This window comes from Epinephelus lanceolatus, chromosome 1, assembly GCF_041903045.1.
Source record: "Epinephelus lanceolatus isolate andai-2023 chromosome 1, ASM4190304v1, whole genome shotgun sequence".
In the NCBI taxonomy this organism is placed as follows: Eukaryota; Metazoa; Chordata; class Actinopteri; order Perciformes; family Serranidae; genus Epinephelus; species Epinephelus lanceolatus.
Window position 1 is genome coordinate 20,239,830 of NC_135734.1, and position 22,665 is coordinate 20,262,494.

The 22,665-nt window shown below is 41.1% G+C and overlaps 1 protein-coding gene across 1 annotated transcript in view; it reads right to left on the reverse strand.

Annotated features, from left to right (window-relative positions):
• The window catches only part of vstm2lb (V-set and transmembrane domain containing 2 like b), a 33,030-nt gene extending 14,475 nt beyond the window's left edge, over positions 1 to 18,555 (reverse strand). Inside the window, exon 1 of the mRNA XM_033625890.2 lies at positions 18,276 to 18,555. Coding sequence (XP_033481781.2) covers positions 18,276 to 18,390 — 115 coding nt within the window. The 5' untranslated portion in view covers positions 18,391 to 18,555. The remainder of the gene's footprint in view (positions 1 to 18,275) is intronic.
• Between the last annotated feature and the right edge of the window lie 4,110 nt (positions 18,556 to 22,665).

Here is a 22,665-nt window from a genome sequence, read left to right on the forward strand (position 1 = left end):
TGTTTTGAACATATGGTGCCAGAGCCAAAGCCCGGAATAGCTGAGAACTTCAGTGTGCATAAAATATATGAGCAAAACAACAGAGGGTGGCATTTCAATCATCTGAGTTTTCTTAGTATTCGATGCAGGGGCTGGCACTTTTTTTTTTTTTTTTTTTTTTTTGGTCCTCAAGATACAGTATCAACAGCTAGCGGCAAAGCACAGACAGCAGCATCTGTCACTTTGAACAGGCTGTGTTCCCACACACAAAAAGATCTTTGTGGGACACACAAAACAAGTGAGCAAGAAAAGAATGATACAGAAAGAAAGTGGAATAATATCTTTATCTTAGTCTTGTTTGTCTTAATTGATTAAAGTAATGCTGAAATTATGTCTATCTCTATAATCCCATTGTTTATTGACCGTTCGTGAATCCCCTCCATTACCATAGATTATCCAGTCAAAGTTAGCAGTTGTAGTCACCATAACTAGGTGGACCAGTCAAGCCTTGGATTTCTCCACATGTTGAAGCAGCATGTGGGGGTGTAGTAAAAGCAATACAAACCTATGGTTTAAAGAGATTTGATGGAAACAAAAAATACAAGAGCAAAGCAATGGATTAAACAGTATGTTTATCTGCTCCAACATAATGTAATTTTATAAACTAGGTTCAGGAACAAAGACCACGCTTCGAACATGTCCCATTTCTGCCCAAAAGTATTTACGCACTCGTGATACATTCTCTTTCTCTTTAAAGCATTTCCTACATCCCGCCTGCCCAATCCCTTCTTCCCTCTTATATCTTTTTCTCTACTCTGTTCTGCATACTGGAACCAGCAGGGTCTCTATCCGAAGCTGAGTTCACGAAGAGACAACTCCGTCTCTCACGCAGTCTCATTCCCAGGATCCCTCCTGTGTTCTTACTTTCAACCAACACATCTATCATCGCACTCGCCCACTCACAGAAACCCAGCCTTAATCCCTCGACCTTCAATCTTCCATTACTTCATCCCTCAACCCTCATCCCGTCATTCCTCACTCTTCATCCCCTGATCCTTATCCTGTCATCCCTGACCCTTCATTCATTTGTCCTTCCACCCTCATCTCTTCATCCCTCAACCCTTCGACCCTCATCCATTCAACCCTCATCCTATCATCTCTCATCCATTTGTCCCTTGACCCTCATCACCTCATGCCTTCAACCCTCATCCCTTCATTCATCAACCCTTTGACCCTCATACCTCATCCATTCAACCCTCATGCCTTCCTCCCTTTTCATTTGACCCTCGACCCTCATCCATTCATCCCTCACACTTCACCCCCTCCATCTTCATCCTTTCATCCCGCACCCCTCATCCCTTCATCTCTCAACCCTTCGACCCTCATCCCATCATGCCTTTGACCCTCATCCCTTCATCCCTCAACCCTTTGACCCTCATCCATTCGATCCCATCCCTTCAGTCCTCATCCATTCATCCCTCACCCTCTGTGCCCTGCATCCCTTGACCTTTATCCATTCGTCCTTTATCTCCAACCCGCATCCCCTTATTCCTCAACCCTCATCCCTTCAGTGTGCATCCTATCATCTCTCCATCCCTTGATCCTTATCCTTTCATTCTCTAATCCCTTGATCCTCATCCTTTCATGCTTTCCTCCAAACCCTTAATCATTCATATGCAATAAACCATTACAAGTCTTCATCTTATTGGTGTGGTCTTTGTTAGTGAACATAGGGTGCTAATTGGCTGGGTAACTGCCCACTATAGCCCAACTAATACTGGATTTTTCTGCTATCGATATATTGCAGGGCCTGAATTTCAGTGTGGGATTGCAGGTATTGCTCATAATTTCATTGATTCCAGCAAACACTAATGATGTGGAAGAGTCACACACACACACACACACACATTTACAGCAATGTCTAATAATGTTCAGCCAATGTTCGCACCGGGCAGAATGCAGCCTCCAGACAAACTTGCCAGAATGCTTCATCAGATGGACCAACTCTCGCTTCCTGGACAAGACACCTGGTGCTCCATCTTTGCCCACTAATCGCCCATTCGGCCCATATCAGGATCTGCTACTGGCTATTAGCCCCCTCTGCTGTTGCAGCATCTCGCATAGGCATATACAAACAAGTTTTAATGATATCATCTTAAAGGCATTGCAAACATGGACTGTGGGCTAAAATGTAGATTTACACTCCACAAAAGCACCAGAACTGAAATGAATAGTGTAAATGGCAGTGTCAGTGACGTCAACGTTAACAATGGTAACCCTCAGGCTCCTGAGGCAGGTAGTTGTAACATAACCAAGGCAAAGCAGCCGTCCAAAGATACATTCTATGCTAACTGGCTCAGAATATATCCATGACTCTACACCTTAAAGGTATACTATGCAAGATTGTTGGTTACTGTTTGTTGACACACTCAGTGGTGAAAGTGAAAGTAAAAACCAACCCCAGATTCACTCTCATTTGGTGTTTCGCCTAACTATATTTGTGTTTTTTTGGTGCTGTGTCTCTTGGATGCCTGCTACTTACAGTCTTGCACCTGCTCACGTCTGGGGTACACGTCCATAACCATCCCGAACACAGAAAATAAGAAGAAAAAAAAAAGAAAATACAGAGTCTCTGCAGAAAAATACACCACCTAACACTTCTAGTTGGTCAAGAGTGATGGTTGAGAGGGATAACTTCTGTATGAGTCTATACATTGTTTCCTAGGAAAATAATCCGGCACAGTATATTCTTAACAACGTTAAATGAGCTGCTCGATTTGCAAAATGTACAGTGCTTTATGCTCATAAACCATACCACACCAAATCTGGTTTGGTTGAAATAAACACTTAGTTCACCCAATTAGATGTGAAAATATCTGGCTGTATACACTTAATTTAAATGGAGTCTGGTGGGTTTAGCTATGGTGATTTTGGGCTGTTTCTGGTCAAACAAACATCAACAAGAAGGCCTATCTCTGTAGGGTCATTTCCTCCACGTTGTCAGACAGCTGTAATACTGATTTGGGCATGTCAGTGGCAAGAACAAGCACTTTTATTGGACATAAATTGTGTGAACATGCCCCAAGTGGTAACACTGGAGCCTGCTTTGCCGATAACCTCTGCAACGGTCATGCAAGACTAAATTAAAAAGCTGTTGTTCCCTTGAGTCACTCAGACACATGAACATGTGAAAAAAAGGGTCCAGATTTAAAAAATACCACAGATATCCTTCTACAATTGACTAGTCCAGACCAAATTTGATCATGATGTCACACTATTTGTCTCATAGTTTCTAAATGTAGAAACGTTTTCTACAACTTACAAGCAAAAAGGAGAGCAGGTGAAGAATTAACCTAATGAAGCACACAGAGTCTCCACAGCCATTTGAAACCACAGTGTGTGAAGTCAAAGTCAAGTCAAGGAGAGAGCTGTGCGGGGAGTCCTTAAATACACTCCAGAGTCCAGAGCTACAGTCGGACAGGCTTATAGCTGCAAGGTAATTCCTGCACTTTCCCATTTCCCCAGTCAACCAATAAGACCCCAATTCTGCAAACGCAAGATTTTTCTCAATTTTCCAGCTCTTTCTTTCTCTTGTTTAATCCTTTCTTAGCTCTCTCCCTCTCTCCTGCCACTAACATCTCCCACAAATCTCCCCCTTGTTGTTGATGCTACGTTTTCCCTCTTTTCTCTCCCTTTCCTATTGCCCTTTCATTCTTACTTTCTCCCTATTAGAGGCTCCTTCTACTACTCGAGCCTCCTCTGTACTCTCACCTCCCTTCCCTCCTTTAATTCAGTTCCCCTCCACACTTTCTCCTCCTCTCTGTGGCTCTCTCGCTGAGTGGGCAATCTGTGTCTGTTGGCTCTCTGGTGTGTGGCATAAAGAGATGCTTCCAACTCTCAGAGTAGCTCACTACATCTCCTGGAGCCTTGCCCACTGGCTCTGGCAGGTGTTCAGCATCCTAGGAGACTTACCCTGTGTGAGTGTGTCTCGCTGTGTGTGGTGCCCTGTGGCTTGTAGTCAGCAAACAGTGCATGTGTGTAAAGGGAGCTGTACCAATTTGAAATGCATGTCACAAATGAACCATAATGATGCCGCTGTATGTTTCTGTTGCATGTTTCGTGCAAGCCGTAATGCATAGGGTGTCCCTATAGGTGAAAGTAATGGATGTAAGAAGCGTCTGCAATTTTCATTCTGCAACATCTCTCACTAACACACACACACACACATATTCATCTCTCCTAACTACACAAGCAAAACACAGGGAATCGCAGCAATGCTAAAAAGATCAAAGGTATGAACTGCTTTACCAGATGGAGGACAGAAAAATGAAAATCAACTGTATGAGTGACTCTGCACATTATGTGCTGGAAGCATTAGGACAAAAATTTTGCAGTTTTGCAAATTCTGCCTTCTGTCTTTCTTTCATCACACAGATGACATGTAATTGTTTTCTTCTCTTTGAATCCATGGTATAATTCAGTTTGTTCGCTGATTTGTTTCCAGTGAAGGGCAAACAGCCTCATTACCACTGTTAGGGAATAAAAGGCAAACTGTGGATACAGAAAAAGACTTGGGATCAAAAGACACATTTGTGAGATGTTACAGTATGCTATGAAACTGACTATCGATAATGTGCAATACATGGTCACCATTGTCAGTGGTGGGCTACAGACATTTAGGGGTTGTGTATGTTGATATTTTGCTCATGTGCACACATTGTTATTGTCAAATAAACAACAAATTTTCTAATGCCCCACAGCAAATGTGTTTCTGTGCAAATGTATCATTAGCCATGCCCGTAGACTGTTTAATAAAGGTGGACGACATGGAAAAGTGAAGCCAGAACATCTTAACTGCCCCCTGGTGGAGCTACAGTACAGGTCATACACCTGGCCACCTCTGTGTTAAAAGATGTGAATAAAAAATCACAGTAAAAATCAAATAATGTTATTTTTGGCAGATCTTATGCTGCTTCTATGCTATTATGTCTTAATTACTTATTGATGGGGGGTTTGACATTAGTGGTACTGCTTGTAACTGGGTCACACGGCGGGACTCACAGAGATCACTACTCTGCAGATGCTGGTTCCGTCAGCGGCCATATCCGAGACATTTTACCTTTACTTTTGTACAGTGGGAGGAAGTGAAGAGGTGTTTTCCATCTTTATACCTAGTTACAGGACTGAGTAGTCAAAAGTAGATAAAAAGTAGTCACATGTAATCAGTGACGTCTGTAAACAGTCAAAATGGTATGTTCAAATACTCCAGGGTATTTTTGCTATCATGTGCACACAGTTATAGGCTGCACAGCTGTCTGTTATATCTGACTTGACTTTATGATGTTTGTGGTGACTATAGAGCTAAAACTATTATTTCTTAAATTGCTTAGTTGATTAATATACATATTTTTCGTACTTCTTATTTGATATATCAATAATCAAGTATTTTTTTCAGTCACTTTTCAAGCAAAGAGCACTCTGGTTTCTGTGTCTATCTTGTATAATTGAAAATTTAATATTTTTGAGTTGGTTGTCCTAATGCTTTGACATTTCACAAACTAAAGAATAAAACCAAGACAATAACCTGCATATTAATAGCTAATTAAACAAACTGTCACTTGAGCAAGCTTGTCCACGTCCGGGTTCAGTGTTGGACACAAAAAACACCTGCACACTGCAAATGACAGCTATTTGCAGTGTGCAGGTGTTATAAAAAAGCTTTATTGGTGACATTTTGGCGAAGGCAAAGGTCCACATAAAGGAACTGTGACTCAATATATTAAAAAAATCACTCGCATGATAATCATCTTCCATGTGGTCAACATTTCTCCACAAAGTAATACATCCTAGAATAATCTATCCAGCCCCATACTGTACCATCCCCTACAGGCTACATTACAGTCTACTATGACCATATGGCCTGTTACTGTCTGTGCTCGTGAATGGAGTCACAATATGCTCCCCTCAGTTTCTCTCTTCACTAATGGATGTTTTTTTTCTTATCACTTGTCTGTCAAAGAGCCCCATTAAAGCTTTAATACAAATCCTTGACTTACTGACAGTGAAACTTTCTGTCACTGATTCTGTTTCTGATGTGCAGAACTGTTGTCGCTTTTTAAAACTTGGCAGAAAGCCTTTTTCTACCTCACTATCTCAGCCGAATTGTTATTAGGGGACCTCCTTTACAGTAAACTGCAGTGATCAGCATCCTCCAACACCAGGAAACATTATGGGGGAAATCCAGGGGAGGAACAATTTTAACTAAAATGGTGAGCTTTAGTATTTGTAAAATGACTCCATACTGGAGCATGACTGCAGAAAAAGGTAAAGAAAGTGAACCACCACATCTTGTTATACCTCGTCCGAACTTCTGTTTGTTCCTGCTATCATGAGCTTCTGTATCATTTCTTTTCTATGAGTTCTATGCATACATCCCAAATCGTCAGCACAACCAAATCGTGCTGTGCTCAAACTACTGTAATGCCTCCCCATCCTGTCTCCCTTGTCCTTCCTCCTCCTCCTCTTGGCTTTATCGATCTGACAGTTGTCAAATTGCCTTTCAGTTTGCTATGCAGGCGCCCTCTTCAACTCACCTGTGAAACACAGCTTGTTGACAAACATACCATCTCCCAGTGAGTGCTGCGCCGACATCAGGCCCTGACAAGCCTGCTCTGCAGACATCCAACTGTTTCCTGACTTTAATCACAGTAGCGTCACCAGAAATCAATCCCATAACCTTGGTGGAATGCTAAATCAACACAAAAGCTGATGCCAATGGTAAATTTTCACGGCCCCGAACTGGCAGCAAAAAGAGTGAAAACACATACTTGTGATGTGAATATTGACTTCCAGGGAAATCTCAGGCACACAGGGTTGTCTCATTTATAATGCTTATATAGCTGGCACAGAAAGAGTTTGCTTGGCTTGGCCTTTTCTAAGTATAGATTTTCATAAAGGCAGTCCTGTCAAAACCGCCTTCTAGTAGAGGCAGGGGACCCTTGTTTCGAGATGCAAGTACAGTACATGCATTTTTAAAATGGTCCTCCTTGGCATTTCTAACTATATTGCTCAGAGAGCAATGATAGAAGTGAGGCCACGAGAACACAGAAGCAGCTGCTCGCTATTCACCAAAGACTCATTAAAAATGAAAAGGGTAGAAAATAATGAAAGAAAGCAACGCGGTGGAGGACATAAATATATAAACAAATGCGTGTACACTGCTCCAGCCCAAAAGAGACCACTCCTAAATATTTTCTCACTTCAGGTCCAAGGCAAAATGAGAAGGATAAATCCAGCCTGAGTGCCAGTGTGAGGTCAATCCATCGATCCTCTCCCTCTCTCTCTCTCTCCATCTCACTCCCTGCTTTAGAGGGAGCTTGAGCTGTTTGAGGATGACTAAATTACAGAAGGCTTATTAGCATGGACGAGAAGCAAGTGTGACACCCGTATCTTTGCTGGTCCATGTGTGTGTGCTTGTGTGCGAGCAACAGAGCCAGAGAAAGAAGCTTGCAGGGTAAGCTTGTCACCCACCCTGCAAGCTTCTGTTTTTCTTTGCCAAACCATTAAAGGATAAGGCTTATGTTATTCTCTTTTTTCTTAATTTGAACATATCACATGAAAACACCAAAACCAGCAGTGTGTTAGTCTGTCTCTCCACATTTTCAAGTTCCAATCATTGCCACTGAACACAGAAATCTAAACTAACACATCATATTATGTATGTATATGTGTGTACAATTTACATAAGTGTGTGGCAGTGAATTTTTCTGCACAGACTCTGCCCTCTGTTTTTATTTTCATATTTTATTCTTATTTTCTGTGGACGTTCATGGGTGTGTACCCCCACAGCGCTCAGGTGAGGTCAGGGCATTATACAAAAGTAGCGACCAGGTGCCAGACTGTAAGCAGCAGGCATCAGAGACACTCAACGCTCAAAAAACGCAAATACAGTGAGGTGAAATGCCAAACAATGCAAATCTGGGGTTGTCTTTTATGTTCACTTTTGCTGGCGAGCGTGTTAACAAACAGTAACCAATGATCCCGCATTGCACACATAAGGCTAAATAATTTCCTAAATCACTTTGCATTGTAGATTTTAGCAAACATTACACAACAAGGAGTAATTTAAAGTAAGTGACTTAAACTAAAATGCTTGTGGTCTTGGTAATGAAATGCCACCCACTGCACATTGTAGTTCATTGATGTGTTTTTAATAGTTTTGGTCTAGTGATGCACAGGTTGACCCACAAGCCACAGTCCTGCAGGTCCAGCCGTCTAGATAAGACTGTTAGAAAATATTGCTGGTTTCAACCAGGCAGGTCATTTAATGACAAAGCAGCACCGTGAGTTAATAATAACTTACAAATACACTGTGCAATAGTCCACCTTCCACCTCCTCTTCCTCTCTCTCTGCGTCTCAGTGTTTGACCGCGGAAATTTGTTGAAGACCTTTTTGAATCCCTACGGTCATAATGTCCAGTAAAAAGATTTTCCTCTGAGAATTTGTAGGCTAACACTGTGTCCTAACAGCAAGTAAGCATCTCTTTGTCCGCACTGACTCTGTTAAATATGCACTCCTGTTATATCATGTAAACGTAACACTGTACCTTAGAGCTGTGTGCTCATGTAAGCAAAGCATTAGGAATATCAGCTGTGCGCTCAAAATTAAAACGTGACCACTTAGTAAACACTAGTTTTATATTGTAATAATTAAAAATAACTAACAACAAAGCCAACAGCAAATAGTTTATTATACACGATGGTCAGAACCTTTCAGGATTCAGGTGAATGATTCACACATTGTTTGCGGGTTGTGCGGGGCAAGTCGGCCCTCATGGGTTGGTGTGCATTTTAGAATACCCTGACTTGCACATAACTTTTCGGACAACAATGGAGCTCTATGGCATGGCACAATAATCAATCACTCTGTCACTTAATCACTCAATCAGTCAACAAACCAACCAACCTCGCTCCCTCTAAGATATAAATAAAAGACCTATAACATATCAGGTTGTGACTAAAGCTGCCACTTCCAATTCAAAATCTAAAATTACTATTTGAACATTGGAAAAAAATTCAATACTTGATTTGTAACTATTCATTCAAATTCAAAATGCTCCATGTACTCCAGCAGGGGGTGTTCTGAAAATGCATTGTTCTTTAATTTTTGCTTTTTGTTTACAGTAATATTAGCTTGTCATGAAAGCGAGGCAGCAAAGACACTGAAAAGGAATATAACATGGTCAAGATTGATTCAACTTCTTCAAATCTACCCGTATACTGAGGTAAAAAACAAATAGGACAGGAAATAAGTATGGACAGGCTTGTATAAATTGTGAGGGCTTGTGTTGCTAGCGAGCTACTGACAGCATTCCAGTAGCTGAAAATTAGTGTTTCATCAAATGCTCCTCCAACAAAGAATGGTCATTATGGTAAATAAATTGTGTTCATTTCATCCATTTCTGTTATTACAGGAGAAAATACAAATAATGTAAGAATGTATTAAATACATGCCTGTGCCACCATGCATGAAATGAGGGAATCTGAAATGTGGGCACACACCTTACAGTCATGTGGAAGTCATAAAGGAATAAGACAAATAGAGGCATTTGGAATGAAGCCCTGGTAGCTGGAAGAATTGTTGAAAATCTTTCTCTAGGTTAAGTGCAAACATTTTTCACCTGAAAAGTTGCCACCTTACGGGGACGGCTAGTAAAATCAGGGTCATTAACTCAATGCTTCCATTTGAGTCACATCCGTAGGGCACTGAAGAGAAGAAATGATTCATTGAGAAGAAATCAGACACAGTAAATACCAAGACATAAAAATCCAGCTTAACATCATAACTTCCACCAAGGTGAATGTAAATAGCCCGTGAACAGAATCCCTGGGGGAAGAGGTATTTCACTAACTTGATGAATGGCTTTAATAATCAGGGGAGCCCCAAGGGGACGCTAGATGAAACAACAAGGAGCTCCTGTAATAAAGAGACCTGCTGCAGATATTCATCTTGATCTTAAAAAGCTTGCATGCAGATAACCAACTAGAGGAAGAAATTATGTCTGGTTAGTGAATATGGGAAAAACCTTTAGGGGTTACAGCTCTTTGTGCTGGTTTAGAGGTTTCAGTTTTCACCCAATACCAATAAAAAGATATTATGTAGCAGCCAGATTAAGTCAGTTTTATTAAGTAATTGTATTCTTATTTATTAACCACTTTGAGTCAAGGATGAGTCAAATGTTATATTCACACTTTTAATACTTCTGTCACCCTGACTCACTGTGCCAAGAGATTTCTGTGCAGCAGTTGGTTGTACAAGTGACAGCCTTTTACAAAATGTGGGGAGGAAAAAAACCCATAATAATGCTGATAAACAAAAATAAGCAGCCTTGGAATTTGCCAGAAAGTCAATAATGCTGTATTTGGTTCAGAATCAGCAGCAGGGCAAACAGACAGGAGCCTCCTTGGGGAAATAATCGCTTGCTGCGAGACCTTCAGCCTCCATTCAAGGTGGAAGGTAAAATAATGAAATAAGAATGGAGCCGGTAATCAAGCAAGCAGCTGTCTGCCTGTTGCTGCCGGTACTCCAGAGTGAATTTTTTATAGCCCTTGGGACACAAGACTCAGAGGCTATTTCTGCGTTTCCTCCCAGAGTGTGGTAACATGAGGTAGCACGTGTTGTTGACAACACATACCAGAGCCATTTTTCGAGAATGCACATTGTACTCCATCTGGACTCTCGGGGGATGAAAGACAACATTATGTTCTGTTTGAGTGTGTTGTCCTTTAGAACCTTTAAGTGATGGTGTGTATGTTTTCATGAGACACGACAGTTAAGTACCAAGCGCTTAGAGCACTATGCAAGGATGTGTTGAAGGTCTATGGTTGACCCTTAACTGGGATCAAGGACAACAATTTACTTACTAACTTAAGTCACCGACAATTCAAGCTATATGTATTTACATGATAAATAAATGTAATTTTATAATCAAAACACATTTCAACATGCCATCTGATACTCCCATTTTATGCTATCTTGTCGGAACAGGGTCCAAATAATGCTCCAAAGTTAAACCAAATTTTGGCAAGGGAAAAGGAACATTGCCTTTTTCAAAATGGTGTATTTCAATATTTTTGCATACTGGGGACCCTGAACAGTCTTGAAATTGCATAAATTGGGTTTGACTGGAAAACTGACAATTGAAAGCCATGTAGTCTTACACTATTTCAGTTCTGCACAAAATCGGACTGATACTTGATTAAAGCAGCCTCAAGATTGAATGAACAAATGAAAAAAAGTTCACTCCTGATTTGACCTTACAATTGAATACCTGGCAGTAATTTCTTCAATCAATGTTTCAGTTCACTTTTCTCTAATCACTCATTGAAGGACAGTTTTTGGCCAAGGATACATGTCTGATTTCCTCTGCTTTTCAAATAAGAAAACAAGGTCTTAACGATAGATACAAAATACATGCGGAAATATGAGGAATTGGATTATATTCGAACAAAGTATAAAAATGTACATGAACCACTGTTGTGTGTGGATGAGGGGCCCACTTTTTAAAATGTCCCCTTTCCCATATTTCGTTAAGGCTAGCTTGACGAGAGGCTTGTGCTTGTGACAGCGCAAGATGTCATTATTAGTGCCAGCCATTCTTGCCTGAGCTGTAATGTTAGCTAGCTCGGGTGAGCTAGCTATAGATGCATGCTAGCTTCTGCATGGTGATGTGGTTGGTGGCTGTCTGGGTAAGATTGTTAGAAAAATATTGCTGGTTTCAACCAGGTAGGTCATTTAATGACAAAGCAGCATTGTGAGTTAATAATAACTTACAAAAACATTGTGCAATAGTCCACCTTCCACCTCCTCTTCCCCTCTGTCTGTCTCTCTAAAACACACATAGCAACCAGCTTTATCATCAGTGCTACTGCACTCAGGGTTTCCATTATCAGGTGTTAGACCAGGGAAATCTGTTGAAGACCTATTTGCATCACTACAGTCATAATGTCCAGTAAAAAGATTTGATGCGGTTGGTGGGTATGGTTTGGTAGACAGACAATAGGTCCTAAATGGAACTGCTCACAACAAGGTTTGTGGATTATCCTGAGTAACTCAAGCATGATTTCTGGAAACAGACATGGCTGTTGAGTCTTTACAACATTTTTTTTAGCACTTTAAGCCCCACATTCGAGTGCCATCTAGTTACATTATATTTGAGAGAAGGCAGACATCTCTATCTCTGTATCATCGCCGATATCTCCAACACTCAGCAACTCACACCAAAACAATCTAGTTTGATAAATAGCACTGCAGATAAGAGGAGAAATACGTATTTTTGATTTCTGTGTTAGCTGTCCCTTAAACATATCTCAATTAAAGTGAGTCTCAGTGAGTTTATACAACCAGGTCTCCATCACAAATGTTTTGTACAGAATATTCTCCATCCTCTCGATTAAGAGAAACTCTGTCTTAATCATTTACTATCACTGCACATTTTACTGAGCAGAGCTGGCAATCTCAGCCAGAGGTGATAAAGGTCCACACAAAACTAAATTTCTCAGGCTCGCTGCTAACTTCTCTCCAGTGGTTCAGAATAAATTTAAAAAGCTGATCCTGCCGTTATTAGCAAGTGTGTAATCGCCTCTGGGGACGGGGGTGGCTTCGACCAAACTTTAGACATGTTTGGTCTTCAGATAGTATCCAAGAGTAGAAGAATATTCAACTTTTAGCCTTTTTTTGAGGACTGTCCGTGCCTTTATTGGGCTGGCCCTGCTTTGCTACACTAACCCTCTTGGTTGCTTTTGTTTTTATGTAGCAAAGATACAGGAATAAACATTGGGCTCTGCTATTAAAGTGTGTTCTCTGTACTTTTAAGGATTACACTTTCTGTCTACCAAATAATTTTTTTATCATCAATTCCACCGAATGTTCAGTGAATCACACAGATGTTTTTTAACCATGGGTCATCACAAGCACAACTACTTCACACCAGCGATTACTGCATCACCAGAGGAAGCAGCTGTCCCTTCAAATTGCGACATGCTACAATATACTCCTGCCTCTGGTATCCTCTGGAGGTGAGCGTTGTTTCAACCATTCTTTCACTCTCCTTCTCTCTCCTACCGAGCCTCCGCCAGCACCCTCCGCTGTGACAGCATGACTGTACAATCTGTTGCCCCCCCCTCGCACAGCCAGAGCTCCATTAAATTGAAAGCCAATGCAAACTGCCGGGGCTGGCCATCCTCATTAAAAGGACACCAAGCAGAGGACTGGCAGAGAATCCCAGACACTTTGGAAGCCTAATGAATTGGTACATGCCCCCACACTGTGAAAGTGGTAGGCTCACGATGGATAACAGGATGAGCACTGCCAAAGAGCACTAACACTGTCTCACACTGAATACGAAGGGTTCAGAATTGATGATGAAACCACGTGTGGCATCATGATCACTTTGGGTTATACAGCGTCGACATGAAGACCACACAAACAATGCTCGCTCTTCAGTTTCCTCGTCCGTCTTCAGTGGTGAGAGTTGACCTGTATGGCAGTTTGAGTCATACTCTGACACATATGGCCCACAATGAGGTGAAGACACTGGTCCATGTAAGCTGGTCGTTTGACTTCACACAGAACATATGATTTCACGTTGCAGGTGATTCAATCTACACTTCAGCTGAAGTGGAAACTGGGGTGCAGGCCTGACCGGGCCCCAGCCAGATGCACTTATCTGAAACAAATGAGTCAGGGCTGAATCTAACAAGCACTCTCTAGAACAGTGCATCCAGCCTCTCTGCTCTACATGACGGCTCAGCTCCCCTCTGCTTGGGCAATTTATCAAAGAGCCCAATTGAAAAAAAAAAAAAAAAAATTCTCCTGCGGATTACTTAACCACAAAGGATACCACAACTCTCTTTTCTGGTGCTTGAGCTGCTGTTGTTAAAAGTTAGGATAGAAGGCTTTAATTTTGTTTCTTGGATCAAGTTTTAAAAACCTGAACAGTTGATTTTCCGGAGGAGCTTTCATTCTTGTTAAGACATCACGCCCTGAGGCATTTTCTTCTTTATGGCCAGTCTAAGACACGGAGGCGGAGACAGAACACAACGATTATAGCCAATTTTAATTAACTCCCTTTGGGAGAAATGCTACTAATTGATTTTCTAACCTGTCCAAGACAGTCAATCTATCTGGAACCGCTGTGCGCTGCATTCATTTATAGCGATCAAGCTAAAGCTAACTTGCTAAGCAGAGAGGGCTCGAGGGACAACTGGTGAGACACTGTGATGAAGTGGTTATCACACAATTTAATTAGACAGCAGTAAATCTATGTTTGGAGCTGCTGGAGAAAGGTAGGATTGCTAGAAGGTAAAAATGCCAATTATGTTTGAAAGAGCTGACACTGAAGAAAGTAACAGAAAAGGTATTCTACACTTGGAAAAAATAGTACTGGCTGAAAATTAAAGCACTTGTAATAAAGTTGTATTAGCAGCTGTCTGAACTTCAAATACATCCAAACAACACATTTAAAGATGCAATCACCTACAGCATAAAACTGGATCAGGTAAAAATATACACTCAAAAAGATATCTGGAGTGACATTTACACTGCATAAGTGGTGATGAGATAGATAATTAGACATTAATTAGAAATGTGAAATAGGCTTCACTGTTGTGTAATTGGATTTGAATCCTCCCATTCATTTTAATCCAGATAGTTCTCCTTATTATTTCATATGTCCCTCCCTTCCCTTAATTAAAAGATACTACTATCTTACAGCAGACTATTTTTGATTTCATCGGCACAGATGGCACTGACTGGTCAAAATAATAAAAGGCAATTTGACATAATTGATCTTCCACACATATATCTGCATAATCAGCGTTGGGCTCATTACTCACAAATGTAATTTATTACTCATTACTTGTAGACTTTTGAAAATTAATCACATTAGTTTACTTATTAATCCCTGCCAACAGTTATGCTTTACACTGCTCATTGTGTTACATTTCTGTTACACACCACAAATATTGAGGTATTTTCCCAAGGATCTATCTGACAGATGAAGAGTCAGTTGTGGAGACATGTCATCCACCAGAAATCCAGCCACAAGCTTCATTAGTTCTTTGTAACCTGTAGCTGTCCATGACTTAAATCCGCTTGTGGTTATTTAGCCATTCTAGGGATACAGCATCCTTGGTGGCCAAAGACGGCTCACCTTTGGTGGGGTGTATTTCCACAAGCTACTACTGTTGTGTCGTTCGCGAACGAATTGTTCAAAAGAACGAATCTGTTGAGTGAACGTACTGAACTGAATCACTTCCGGAACTGATTTGTTCATTTCTCAGTTCAGTTGAGAATCAGTCCATGAATGAATCACTCGGCGAACAATGTAACCCCGATCCCTGAGTGATTCAAATCATTTCTACTCAGCGATACACTTTCATAGGGACCATGTTCTCCAAGCTAACGGCTAACGTAGCCAGGAGTCAAGCCACATGAACACAATCACACACCTCCCCATTGTTTATCTTAGTTTCCAGATAAACAAACTTAAAACATTAGGCTGGCCAGTCATGAGACTCACTAGTGCAGGGCAGACATAGCAGCAGCAATGAAGAGAGTCGGACTACACAGTACACAGTCAGGGCTCCTCCCGCCAAGCACTTAACGATTCCGTGAACGACTCTTTTGAACAAATCTTTTTAATGAACTGATTCTAGTGATTCAGTAACATCTAAAGAAGTGCTTTGCCCATCACTACAAGCTACACATTGTTGTGCTCATCGTGTTTTTCTGAGTACCACTACCTGAAACAACAACGTCCTTGTCATGTTTCCTCAAGACAAAATCAAAGTAATGAAGCTCTGGCCAAAGTTCATTCAGGAAGACAACAATTTTCATGCTCACGCTGTAAGTTTCTTTCTCACCCTGCCATCCACTCCTTGTACGCATGCTCACTCACTTTCTCTAGGTGTCATTGTCTGTGGCTGTCAATTGAGTCATCAGCTGATTCACAATCAACCAAGAGCACAGCGACACACCTTCTCTGTCAGCCTATCATCTTACTCCTCCTCATTTTAAATACGGTTCTCCCTCTGCCGTAGTTCTTACTTGCTGCAGTTGTGCTTGCCCTCCACCTTCCCATCAACACCTAGTCTTTACAGATTCATTAGCCTCATCCGCCTCATCAGCCTCAGAGTCAGCCACCACCACCACTAGCGTCTGGACTCCATCGGGGAATTTATCCTGCTGCTGCTCAGATGTCCCTCGATCGCAAAATATCTCCCTCTGGTGTCCAAGCACCAAACATTTCTATTAAATCTTAATCAGCACAAATCATCTGTTAATCTGTACACTCATATTTCTTATTGAATATTATCTTATGTCATTCTTCTGTCTCTCCTGATTGAAACGGGAATACTTCCAGCTGCTGCGTGTAAGCTTTTCCAAACTTTCCATCTTTCAAGCTAGGTTGTTGCTTGGTGATGTGCATGTGCAATGCGATGATAACGAAAATGACTCCAGGGGATGTGATTGATTTCAAATCATTTGTCATTTGTGTTTGGGGTATCTGTAATAATATTACTGAAATGTTGCTTGTAATTCGTTACACTACTTGTTGTTTGGAAAGCAATATCGCTGTAATGTGTTGCAGCCAAACACTGTGCATATTAATGGCAGTTGCTAGAAGTCAAGCACACAAGTAGCAAGTGGTGAAGTACCGACCCCGGAGGAGAACTGAACTATAATAAACTCACCCTGTGATTTTTGTTCCAACCAGATGCACTGAGCTGTGAATATAAAATGTGGTGAAGGTGCTACAGTACAGCAACAGGGCACCCCGAGCCTTCACCCACCTCCATAAAAAGCACATAGTGCAGCACATATCCCCTCTCTCCTTTGGGTGCCTACGGGAGCTGTAATTTGTCTCAAGAACACTGAAGGCACATACCCTTGGCTTTTTTTGTGTTCATGGTTCACCTTGATTTGTATTTTCTTACAAGTTTCAATTCACATCCATCTGCCTAAACCTTCAGCCAAAGCTGGGCTGTATGTTTTTAACATAAATTAATCTGATAACACTGTGTTAATTAGATAGTAGACACACTGCCCTGTTGGTGTGGTATAGGTTACAGTGCATTTCTAGCCTTTAACAACTGACTTTAACTTGTTTTTAATGTTAAACACACTATTTTACACACTGTGATGTTTTACTTCACATACAGAGCCCAGAGGTAAGATAGTGGTAATAGGAGATAGTACTTCTCGATGCCTGTAGCCTCGCAGTCTGAGGCACATACCATGTAATCGCAATATTCACAATCTGCTTTTGACAGGAGCTTATTATGTTGCATGTCAGCCAGCCTCGCTCTTTCCTCCGGTTTCTGGCGTGCCAGTCTCTACCGTCTGTCGCTACAGTGAACCATGAATGAAAAGAATTTATTGTTTATGTTATTAGGTTATAGGATTCTGGGAGCTGCAGGGCCAGAGAAGGATGTTTGTACCAGAAAGCCTCAATTTTACTGTCTATTTTCCAGGATATTTGCCCAGAATAGGAGTGTAACTATCACAAAGGTTATTTTAATATAAGGTACACCCTCCTCGGCTCATTCCGGTTACTTACAGCTATTTTTGATATCCATCCTGATCTCACTGTAACAGTCATGATCCATACACTCTATAGCCTATAATATAGTGATATTATTATAGGTTTTATTTCATTATCTTTACATTTATCACAGATTTACAGCAGTTATTTGTCCAGGAAGGATTTTCTGCATCTATAACTGTACATAGACAATCTTGAAGACATTTTGGTCAGCAGCTGTTGTTTGAAATATATGCTGAACCAGCCTCTTAGATACAGATTTAAAAAGCTGTTAAAGCTTTGTACCTGATTTTGTCCAACAAAATAGGTTGAGCTGAAACTAATGTTAAGGTGGGGTATGAATACAGCTTGTTCCTATATCTAAATAAGTTATTGAAAGGGCAGTGTCATATTCACTTTAATTTAAAAATGCTTCACCTTGCACTGTACTGAACCACTTTCAGGTGAGCACATTAAATAATAAATGGGATATTCACAAGTTTCATTTAATAGTACCCCACAGACAGTAACAGTAAGACAATTTCAGTCCATCACCTATCTTCATAACAACAAGAATAAACTTTAAAAAAAAAAAAAAAAAAGGGATGGAAACCCCACCCAATCACTCCTGAATGGTAGTTTTATATGATATTATAACAGAGCTTCTTCTTACAGCATCCACCCACAAACAGAGACAAAAGAGCAACTTACCATTCCCAGAGATATGATTATCCACCTCGCCGTGTCCGGCGTTGAGCGCTGCGTTAAGTTGAATATAAAGTCCCACGTAGTGTAAAATCCCTGTTATCACTCCAAAGGCTCCCATTGCTTCAGCCGGTGTTTCAAGCAGTTGCGTGAAAAGTGTCACATTAGGTGAAGAGCATGGGTAAAATGTCCCCGCCGGTGCTGAGCAGCCCCTCACAGACAGCTCGGAGCCGCTGATGCTGCTGCTCCTCTCGGCTCTGCAGGAAGAGATGGTGATGCGGCCGGCGGAGGCGGAGGGAGAAGCAGCGTGGTGACAGGTGCGGCGGCTCACACAGAGGGAGTCAATTAGGCGGAGGGATCTCACAGAGATGTTAGTGTCGGTTTAAGTTAAATTCCTGCACTAGATTTAAATCTTGTTACTTCAGCAGTTATTCCCTCAGTGATATTTAAACACTGTTATCTGTCAGTGTTGTTTGGGTTGTTTTTACACTTTTAGATTGTGTAGCCTAAATATGGGAGCCTGTTTTTGTTTAATAATACTTTTAGGTTAAAGCCACAGTTACCTTTGTGGAACTTTTATGCTTCTTTGTTTAGGTTAAAATGCTATTAATAAACTGATGGCACACTAAAATGTAAGTGAATTCCACCAGAAATAAAAACTCATAATTATACCATTAATAAGAAAACTCTGATGATTGGCCGAGTCTGTCTTTCCCACGTGGAGGCCTCCGACTAACGTAACTGCTCGTGTAACATCTCGGCTCTGCTTTCAAGCGATGGCAAAGACGGATGCAGCTTCATCCTGAGCTAAAAAGGGACAAGATGGTCGCTAATGTAACATAGGCTATAATTTCATAAATGAAAACACAGCATTCAGTTGCTAATGGCTAACGTTAGCCTACTGTAGCGTAGCCTCTGAAACATTATCTTCCTTGTGCGTTTCCACTTACTAGTAACGTTAACGCTACTATCTAACATTAGCACTGTAACCTTATTTTAAAACTCATCAGTCATCACTGACTCTGATTGAGTTTTAAAACTCTGGGGTTGCATTTGACTGTCTTGGTTGTAACGTTACACTCTCCTCTTCCATGTATCTAACGTTACCTTGCCAACGTCTACGTCTATCATAGACATAATGAGGACGTAATGGAGGAGGGGGAAGTAGGCCTTTGGATGGAGGTGGAGTTGCAGGAGGAGGAGGATGGGACTTTGGAGGGAGGCGGGAGTTGTGGATGTTCAAATTTTTAGTAGCTTTAACTATTAGCCTGCGTTTTACACTGTATTAGTACTACTGTATGGTGAATGGTAAAGTGGGACAACTAAGCGTCATCATTTTTATCTTTATGTGTATACACTTAAATTACTAAAATAAACACTGAGCTCATCATTAGCAAGTATGTGATGAAAAAACATAGGTTAGGTGGCTATATGACATCACTTCTGGAGACGTGGCAAACCATAGTCAACAAGCGTGTCATGGACCAAGCAGTTGAAGCACAAAAGCACAGGGTTAAAGTTAAAAAATGTGGGTTTATTTTCCCCCCCCAAAAATATTTTTAAATGACTAAAGATAACAAAATTTGATTTAAAGGGCCCTTAAAAGAGGTTGACAAAACATAACTTTGCTGAGAAAAGGCTGCCAAACAGACAAAATGAGACAATGGGGCAACATATATACTGGCTGATCAGACCAACTGAAACACAAGGGGAAGAACTTACACAAATAATAACTAAGGATAACACAAAAAAACCTAATCCCCCCCATGATGTCACAGCTCTCGGTGCAGTCTGTGGGATGGCTTTCTGTGTAAAAGCAGGCTTCACCCTCAGCCCCATCTTCTGCCCAGCTCCAACCAGGAAGCGACTTCAGGCGACTCAAAGACAAAGAGAAATGAATTAATAACTTACAAAAGCAAATAGCAAAATGACAAAACAGCTAACATAACATGTGCGCGCTTCATTTAGAAAACAGTGTGTTGTCAAAACGCTAATGAATTTTAAACTAAACAAACAGGTGCTGTGTGTATTTTAAGTGACTGCAAATTAAAGGTAACTAAACGTGGTAATGGTGTCAGTCAGTATGGGCATCATTCAGTCTCTTGTGTGGCTGTGGGCACGGCCATCGCAAAAGCACATGGGAGAAGTTTTCCTTGTAGGCTTTCTCCGAGAAAGCCCTTTCTGACAGAGATCTATTCATTTTAACCCAAACTACAGATCCTTTTATGGTAGAAAACCCTCAAGGAAAATTTCTCCCAACTGTATTTGACAACCTCGCAGTGAATCGTGGTGAAAAGTAAAATGACATAGCGTTCTGAGGTGAATACTCCAAAGTATGTTGTATTATAATGGTGAACAAGAGAGATGAGGAAATAGTGGTGATTCCCTACCTCTGGCACGGTCCTTAAGTCCAGATATCCATTCCTTGATGATTCCTTTGGTCAGTAAGGGTCTACTGATTAAAAAAAAACGAAAGGGTTTTTCATAAAAAATGAATCCAAGTTGAGAACTCTATTGCTAACATGCTAACCTCGTTGGTCAAATGGACCACAGTTCAATATTTGCTCGTCTTCCTTCACAGTGCTTGTTTTCATTACCTCACTGACTACAAAATAAAAGTGTTCCTCAGGTTTTATGCGTATTTTTCATCAGTAGACAGACCCAGGAGTACAGCATGCATGATCAGTTTAGAGGGCCAACGGGATTTGTCATGCATCTGTGCAGCCAACTTTCTACAATCTTTGAAGACCTTTTTCTGAAACTCATGGTTTTGTGATGGTCATTATGTACAACCTACACCCTCACATTTGTGGGCACAACAGTTATACACTGATATCTCCACAGTGGCTGAATTGATTTTTACCATTCAAACTGTTTTTTTTCCCAAGTACTAGTACTTTTTGAGTATTTTTAGAAATCCATAATTTTGCTACAATATGTTCAATGAGATATATTTCAAGTTGCTGAGTAACAAAAGTCACATAAAATGAACTGTTTGAGAATGGAACAGAAGAAAGATGACAAACCAGCAGCTGCAGCAGATTAAAAGCTGAAGGTGTGTCTGGAACTGCAAGAGGGTGGAGATCCACAGAGGAGACACTGCACTTAGTCTGGGAACCTATTAGCTATCAGTCTGATGACAATTTAGCCACTGGGGGCAATGGCCAATGTTTTGAAGGTTTGAAGGTGTTTGGGTAACGGCTATCTTGGCTTTCCTCTTCCATACACCAGTCATTGTTTACAGTCCGATTAGCAAATTGAGGTGCTATATACACAGAGCTGTGATGCTCTATAAACAGACATCCGCATATGAATGCAGATACGTCTTTTAAAAAGCTAATAATAAGCTAAAGTAAAAGCCAATGGGTTCCGAGATTTCATTTCAGTCAGTGCGATCCCCCTTTTTTTGCACTCCATATAGACTGTTTACCTGCATGTAACCAAAACACGATTGGTCAGAAACACTACTGGGACTACAAATGGCAATGAGAATGCTTCTGATACTAAAATCTTGTCCAGTTTCACATAGATTCTATACTCTGTTTCTAGAGATTACTCTGCTCTCAGCTTACACTATGGAACAGATTCATGTTGTAAATGTGTATGTTTACTGGCCAAGTGTCAGGGGGTGCGGGGGGTCACACCAAGGCCGGGACTAGCAATTTGTGCAAAAAATAAAAAATATTCATTCATTCATTTTCCATAACTGCTTATCCTGTTGGGGGTTGTGGGGGTGCTGGAGCCTATCTCAGATGACACTGGATGCGAAGCAGAAGCACCCTGCACAGGTTGCCATACATTCACCGGGCTAACACACAGAGTGAGACACAACACCATTCACGCTCACATTCACACCAAGGGGCAATTTAGAATCACCAGTTAACCTGCATGTCTTTGGACTGTGGGAGGAAGACGGAGTACCTGGGCAAAACCCACGCTGACACGGGGAGAACATGCAAACTCCAGGAACCCTCTTGTTGTGAAGTGACAATGCTAACCACTGTACCACCATGCCACCCATTTACCTTTATTAATGACTGATTTAAAGCTTCATCTAGTGACCAAAATCAAACACACCCATGATGAAATTCAAATGAAATGCTCATGGTGGAGCCGTGAGTCGTGACTTCTGCCTTCACTGAAGAACTGTTGAGGTGTGTGAGGTCTTTCTGATGTTGTTTTTTTTTTGACAATGATCCCTAATGCAACTGCAGAGCCTCATTCAGCTCAAAACCTTGTGAATTCGCAAAACTCAGTGGGACAGAGAGGCTGGGTGGACTGGTTACAGTGGGACAGTGAAGGATCAGATTGTGGAAGACTTTGCAGTGCTCAAGAGGAGACAGTATAAAGGGAGCTATTGTTGATGGTATCATTTACTTCTGTAATTTTCCTGCAA